The 7,775-nt window shown below is 41.6% G+C and overlaps 1 protein-coding gene across 5 annotated transcripts; it reads left to right on the top strand.

Annotated features, from left to right (window-relative positions):
- Window positions 1–2,249: 2,249 nt before the first annotated feature.
- Window positions 2,250–6,906, top strand: LOC145109554 (uncharacterized). Of its 5 annotated transcripts, none has more exons than XM_079046736.1 (3): window positions 2,250–3,419; window positions 3,492–3,556; window positions 4,118–6,906. In XM_079046736.1, the coding sequence occupies exon 3, from the start codon at window positions 4,354–4,356 to the stop codon at window positions 5,668–5,670; it is 1,317 nt and encodes a 438-aa protein (XP_078902862.1). In that variant the 5' UTR covers window positions 2,250–3,419; window positions 3,492–3,556; window positions 4,118–4,353; the 3' UTR covers window positions 5,671–6,906. The 5 variants fall into 5 exon arrangements, with proteins under 5 accessions (XP_078902862.1, XP_078902861.1, XP_078902860.1 ...); XM_079046735.1 differs by having other exon boundaries at window positions 2,250–2,915; window positions 3,492–4,048; XM_079046734.1 differs by having other exon boundaries at window positions 2,250–2,915.
- The last annotated feature ends 869 nt before the right edge of the window (window positions 6,907–7,775 follow it).

Here is a 7,775-nt window from a genome sequence, read left to right on the forward strand (position 1 = left end):
AAGGCTCTTCATCATCCACATCCCCTGAACCGTTTCTAAGGGACACAACGCAACTGTTTTCCCTAAATCCTGAAGATTATGATGAATCTGTTAGGTTTATGATCAAATTTATCGCGAATCATCCAATCTATGTCCCCCTCACCAAAGTTCCTGAACCACCTCTTCTACTTCATCATCTCCACAGAGCATTCACAAGCATCAAACTTGATGATGGTGTATTGCAGATAAAGATCATTGGTGACAGGATTGTGCCTATTTTCAAGACCACTTTTCTCAAGGCACTTAGTGTGAAAGAAAACCCCCAGGGTTTTAGAGTTCAAGAACCCACAACTGAAGAGTTTCAGACCTTTCTGAATCACATAGGCTACAACCAAGATTACAAAGCCAAAGACTTCAAGAAATCAGCCGTCTCTGGCTTATGGTCAATGCTAATTCACTTCATCATTCGAGGACTGTCTGGCAAGCACGGTGGTATAGACACCCTCAACAAGGACTAGTTACATGTGGTCTACAACATTTACTCCGGACGTGCCAATGCAGTAGATCTTCCGGAGGTCCTATGGCAAGATTTCTGCAAATTTGCCATCAAGAGGAAGGATAATGAGATTTCAAGCCCTAGGTTTTGGGCACTGACGATTCAGCAACTCTTCAAGGAGATTTCTGAACCACTTCCAGTTTCACTAGTTCCTCCGGAGGTATGTGTCTCATTTAAGGTTGTTAAGGCCTATAGAATTCAGGACCAATCCTCTTTTAGTCCGGTAAGACGTCTTCCGGACCATATGTTGGCCTCAATACCTTCCGAATCTATTTACCTAAAACATCACATGGAGACCTCGGTTGTGTTTGACCCAACACAACCTGCCCCAGTCTCTCTTGAGCCTGTTTCAGAAAAGGCCAAACCTTCCATGTATGGATCTAAGATTAAAAAATCTGCTAAACGGAAAAATTCTCCCACTAAGCCAAAGTCTCAAAAGAGACCCAAAGTCAGCTCTTCCTCTCCAAAGGAAGATGCTCATGACATTCAGGCTGACTCTGGCCATCTGAATACCGCACCTGTCCACTCATCTGAGGTACCCCTCAATGTTTCAACATCACATGCACACGTACACGAGGAGTCTCCACATATTCCACCCTCATCTTCCCAAAAAGGTGATGCCGGTGTTGATCATAGTTCCTTGCAGCCCCCTGGAACACACCCACGAGTCTCTTTTAATATCCCTCTTGTTTCTCACACTAGCACACACTCCGGAACCCATGTTCCGGACCCTAAGTGTTCCGGACCCTAAGCATTCCGGAGCTGGAGCAGTCTGTCCTACTCCGGATGCCTCAACTGGTCTGATACCCGGAAGGTGTACATGACGACCAGGTGCTAACGATCCCAAATGGGAAGATTATGTCAACAGGGCTGTTTCTAGACATCCGGATCTGACAAGAGCTCAGGTGGAAGCCACTCTTACTTCTATGTACAAAAGGGCTCATCAAAGTAATCTTCCTTATGTTCCTCCTACCGATGATGATGCTGATCAAGAACTGGCTTCGGAACAACCACCAATCACCACGCATACCAACGTCTTCCAAATTGATCCGGATGAAGAACTCTCCGAAGAAATCATGCTCTCTGATGAAGGCAAATCAGTTTCGGACCCCCACTTCATGTCATCCGTCCGCTTTCAATCCAAACCATCAACCTCCAAGTCTGCTTTTGACTTCAGATCATCTTCGTCAACCACTCCGGATGGTGGACTTAACTCCAAACTGCATGAAGATGATGCCACAACCAAGCCTGGTCCATCCACAAATACTTCTTCACGACAAGCTCCTCCGCAACACTCAGACTCTGACTCTGAATCATTAGCTTGTAACATCCCGTTTAAATTAGAATAATTATATTTATATAATTAGAGAATCATTAAGGTTTTTAATTTATAAATGTATTGATAAGATTGTAGCCATCTTTTAGTCAAGTAATTAAATAATTACGTAAATGATAATAATAATAAGTATAATAACAAAAATATTAATGATAAAGAAATAGTTAAATAATCAATCTAATAAAATATATTTGGAATATTAAAGTCCAAGGTCTGTATGGCAATTTCTAGAAACCAATATGTAAGACAAAGTTAAGTCATGGTGTAATCTGTCAACATGGTGAAACCCAGGGACTGAAGCTGCCAAATTCAAAATATGTTATCTTCTTTTTTTAATCGACGCAGGCTATAGGAAAAGAAATATTCCGTTTTGTTTTGGACCTGAAATTATTGAAGCTTTCAAATGTAATTGCACCTATCTCTAAATATGTTATTCTCCATTGTTTCCATCTGAGAGAACGAAAGTTGGAGAGAACCAAAATGAAGAGAGAGATCATATGAGGCCTGCTTTCTATGCTTGGTCCTTTTCAGCGAAAAAAAGTAACCTTAGAGTAAAGAGGGGACTGTGTGTGTGTTTGTGTTCGTTCATATGCGGCTGGAGAAGAGAAGGAGAGACCGAGGTTGTGGGAGAGATAGGTTTTGAGTGTTATTTCAGTGAGGATAGATCCGAGAGGGAGACAGTAGTGACTTTAAATTCAAGTTATTCAAGTATTCCTATCAGAGCACCATCTGAGGTGGTGTTTTCGGTTGGCTAAATACCGTTCCAGCATGCTCGATTGACTCCGATATCAGGTAGCGTAGAAACAACAACCACTATCTCATTTTCCAGTCACCCTTTTGACGTGTTCCGGCGGTAAGTTATGCATCAGAAGAAGAGAGTTCTTGCTTGAATGCTTAGATTGTGTCACCGGAAAGAGGGAGTCGCCGGAGAAAGCTTTATCGTGGAGATGAAGGCTCGCCGGAGTTGGTTGTCGCCGGAGTCATGGAGCTCATCGGAGAAGAAGGGTAGCCGCCGCCTTGCAGCTGTTGTACGATTTGGAGAAGGTGACCCCCTGACCTAATTGATTGATCCTTTATTGTTGGGCTTGTATTGCTTTGGGCTTAAATTTATGAATTTATTATATGTTTGGGCTATTGCTTATTGATGGACGGACCCAACTACAATGGACCTAAGTTTAGGCATAAACCAAGTATAATTTATGGGCTGCTGGTCTTAGAATTTTATGATATATCAAATGTTGGGTCGCCTATTTAATCAAAATTCATTTTAACAATAATAGTGATTTAATAAAATTTTGATATTTGGTATATGATATTGGTAGTATCAAGAATCAATATTTCTAGGTTAATTGGGCTAGCGACATTTGAACAATGCATTTTATATGAAATCTATTAGGTTGGACTAATGTTTATTCTTAAAAGATATACATTATTGGACCCATTTATATCACAAAGACAGAAGGGCGACGCTAGTTAGACTTGCGTATTCTAAACTAAATATTCAGTCGTAAAGAGGGGGATTTGGTGAGCGAGGGGGCATTGTATTAGGTAAGTTTGAGTATATAAAACAAGTATTACTTGAAACATGAGCTAAGTAAGGATTATTAAATGTGGTTGTAGGTTTTCAGGGAGCTGAGAATCCATCTTAGCCACTTCGGTGATTTTATTCTATGCTTCCTATTCAGGTGAGTTATCCTCACTATATCAACCGGGTCTAAGGCACCGATGCCGGCCCTTTGGATAGTTATCCTGGTTATAGTATGCTTGTATGCTGTTAGTGACCTGGTTAGGTCGGTATTCTGGATATAAGATGTTGCTATGATTGATGATCTCTTAGATCGGTTTGACTGTTATGTATATGCTAGCATCTGTTATTTATGTGCACATGGTTATTTGTTTGGTGGTTGGGTTGAGGCGGTCCTGCTTTGTGCTGAAGGCCAACATACCCGGGGCGGTCCGGATAGGCTGTAGGCCCGTAGGAGGTGGTCCAGTCATGTCGAAGGCCCAACGAGCGGTCCAGATAGGCTGTAGGCCCGTAGGAGGCGGTCCAGTCATGCCGAAGGCTCGGGAGCAGTCAAGATAGGCTGTAGGCCCGTAGGAGGCGGTCCAGTCAGGCTGAAGGCTCATTATGCATGCTGTTTACTGTTTGTTTATATGATTACGATATGGTTATATCGGTATGGTGTTGATATTTTGGGGGTAACTCACTAAGCCTTCGAGCTTACATTTATTGATTATTGTTTCAGGTATTTCTGATGATCGCGGGAAGGCGAAGACGTGATCGTGCACCTCCTCATGTTTTATGAATTGGTTCTGGGAAACTCTGATATTAAACCATTTTGGAAATACAATTGTAATACTTATTGGATTTGAAATGTTTTAAAAAGTTTTGATTTGGCTTGATTTTTATGGATGTTACATAGCTGGTGACTACATTGACCCCTTCGCTCTTCTCGAGATTCAGACCAACGTCTCAGATACTATGAAGAAGGTGTCATCAATCGAAACATCCGTAATAAAGCTTAACATGAAAATGGATCAAAAAGTCTCCAGACTTGATTCCAAACTTGATGTCCTCCTTCAGTCTCTGTCACATCAGTCCGGACCCTCAGTTGCAGAACGAGAAGCCCAGCTTGACCAACTGATCTCTATCCGGCTTAAGCACTCTCTGGAAGAAGTTGAAGCGAAATACGATGCTTCGGTCGAACATTATCTTGACACCATCACCTCCATGCTCAAAGTCCATGACGACTTGGTGTCTACTACCAATGATCTCATTAAGCAGACCCATGTGCGTCATGAGAAACAAATCCAAAGCCTGGAGAAGGAGATAAAGAAGAAGGACGAGATGAATCTCATCATCCAACAAGTCCTCATCAAACTTATTCGATCCACTTGGAACATTGTTGATGTTCTGAATCGAAAGTTTGATGAGATGTTAGCCGTCCTGGGGCATCTGTTCGATCACCTGGCTGCTCAAGCACCTACTTCTGAGGCCTATGATAATCTCACCAAACAACTCAACACTGGTCTACAAAAAGTATTTGAGAAATTTGATGAGGTGAAGGAGTCCTTAATTCTTGCACCGGTCCGAAGGTTTCCCGATGCAAGAGGGGGAGAAGGCCCAAGCCAACCTTGGAAACTCGCCTCGGAGTTTACACTCCGAGATGAAGACCTGGATTCCGACGATGAAGTCCAAGTCGTGTCCGGACTTCTAGGAAACCCCTCCGAAGATGAAGAAGATAGTGAAGAAGAAAAATATGTCACCAAAGGAGTTCTAGGTCTCGAGGCTCCAAAGCAGCTATTCCCCAAGACACTGGCTGAGGAAGACAAGAGGATATGGTCCACAACCTCTTGGCCATCATCCTTACCGGACACTCTTCAAAGGGCCATTCAAATGGACAAAGCCAAAACCTTCCTCACAGCTCAAGCCTTCAGAGCCACTCCTTCTATGTTCCTACCCATTCCGGCCCTGAAAATCGCTGCAACAGACCAGGGCTCTCCACTCCGGATCCCTGATGATATTCCGGAAGATCCTCTTCCGAGCCCCACTCCGGAATATGTAGTGGATAAAAACATGCAGGTCATCATGGCCGCCCTAAATAGAGACAAAGGCAAAAAGTCAATTACTGCTGATCAACAAGCCTTCCACTCCGGACATCCTCTCAAGCAAAAACAAGGATGGTCCCAGGAGGAAATCAATCAAGTATTAGAGGATAGCATCTGGATCCAAGCTCTTAAGGATAATCCTGATCCGATGCGTGGGATATCTCCTCTCTGCCGAGAAGGCATACTCTGAGACCAAGAAATTGTTCTGTGTATGTACTACGATCTTCCATCCAACGACTCCGAACAGCTCGATCTTCCTCTCTCTCCATATAGCAAGTACTACATTAAATTTTCTCCTCTTCACCCACATGGCGATCCAGAAGTAATCATCCGAACCGAACGTGAAAGGCTTGAAACATTCTATTCCAAGAATGCTCAACCGTTTAAGGAGGTATGGACAAGAAAGAGAATCACTCAAGTCCATGGATTTGCAAGAAAAATCCTAGTGAAATTCGATCTTAATTGCCCTTTCTTTCACTTTCACCTCCTCTGGAACTAGCCTACCCACCGAACCATCACTGATTCAGACTTTCCTTCCTTGAATCCGAACGACATCCTTACTCTGGCTGCTTACTTTCGTGGAATGCAAAACAATGATATCGGCATGGGTGCTTTTCATGCCGCTCTAAGCTTTCTGAAAAATTACATCGCGGAATTTTGCAGATGCGATTATGAGCTGGCTCATCTCTACGGAACTGAAGACTTCGTTGCGAAGATCACCTTTGTTCTTCCGGAAGCTGAACTGCTTGAGGATGGTCCAATTGATGATCTGGTTCTAGGGTTTTTCTACACTACGAAGAAGAGAAACAAGAAGGACTTTTTCCGTGTCCTAGACAAACACCTAGTCCCAACCAAAGCTCTTCGGAAGTTCATCTCTCGAGCTTCAAAGTCTAAAGCTCTGGAAAAGGTCAAAGCAAAGTTTGTAAGTCAATTGGCCTGGTATATTGAAGTCAGAGAATGGCTGTTCCAGGCTTACACCTTCATCAAGGAAGAAGCAGTATAGTTGAATGGATTGCTAAGTTCAGTTAGGGGGAGATTGTTGGAACCTGAAAAGTGAACCTCTAGCAATGCTAAGTCTGAATTTCGAAGTGCACGGTCCGGGTTCAATTGTGAAGAGTGGTCCGAAATCTGTCCAGACCAGAAGAGAAGAATATGAGAAGATGAAGACATTCCGGAATGACTCTCATGTCCGGAATGGATGAAGATCCGAAGTCACAATTTATTTGTCTTGGTGCATTTATTAAATTTGTCTTTGTATTGATGTAACTATTAATAGGACTTAGTCTTTTGTAATATTAGACAATCAGAATGTCAGAAACATTTCCATTGTCTAGTCTTATGTAAGCTTTGTAGTTAATTCGCTGTAACCTTCACTCCTATTTATAGGAGCTTTCAATGCAAAGTCAAAAACGGATCTTTTACTTAACTTTTGGCATTTACTCTGTTATTCAAGACTGCTTTCAAACATTCTTCTTGTTCTTCATTTATTAGCTTTACCTTGATCATTTATTCTCATACTTCATTTATGACTTGATCATTTGTTGAATGTATTAGCTAAGACTTGACTGGTCTTTCCAGCATCGACTTGAACATTTATTAGTAAGCAGACATTGATCTTAAGCATTCACTCAAGGTTTTCAAACCTTGTCCCTGCGCATTAGATCTATTTTGTTCTCTGAATATACAAGTGGTATCAGAGCAAGACCTTGGAGATCTCACGATTATTTCAAGGGAACGATCCCGATTAGTTTATTATCTTGAAGATTTTCGTCATATATACTGTGAGTTATTTACTGTTTAGTTGGTGATGTTGCTAGAAAAATAAAAATATGTTGCTACTGTTCATACACTTTTGCTCCTGTTGAATTTGAGTTTATGAAAAGAAAAATATGTTTGCTGAAGAAGATGAAGTTCTCTTTAAAAAGGTGGTGTTTGATCTTAATATCCCATGCAAAAAGATGTTTAGAAAAAGACAAAAATATGATTTTGGGGTAAGAGATTGAATAACTGGTCATGGATTCAGAGTATTTGATTTTTTTGTAGAGATAAAATGAGTGTGGATAAGATTTTCCGAGATGAAAAGGTGTTATGGAGTTGTTTTTTTTCGAGATGGTATTTCTTTGAGTGTGTTTGGGCATGAAACTTTTATGAGTACAGATTGTGTGGCTGGTGGTACTAGTCTTAATGCTTGTGTATAATTTTCCGAGGTTAATATATGGCGTGTCATTAGTCTTTTATCAGCACATGAAAATAAAAGGTGATACAAGTCTATAACCGGATTTGAGGGATATAACC

The sequence above is a fragment of the Lactuca virosa genome, chromosome 4, assembly GCF_052849685.1.
Source record: "Lactuca virosa cultivar CGN04683 chromosome 4, Lactuca_virosa_CGN04683_v6, whole genome shotgun sequence".
Taxonomy (NCBI): domain Eukaryota; kingdom Viridiplantae; phylum Streptophyta; class Magnoliopsida; order Asterales; family Asteraceae; genus Lactuca; species Lactuca virosa.

What these genes read in the sequence shown, in the direction of transcription:
- LOC145109554 (XM_079046733.1), top strand. Translation starts at nt 4,354, where the DNA reads ATGAAGAAGGTGTCATCAATCGAAACATCCGTAATAAAGCTTAACATG.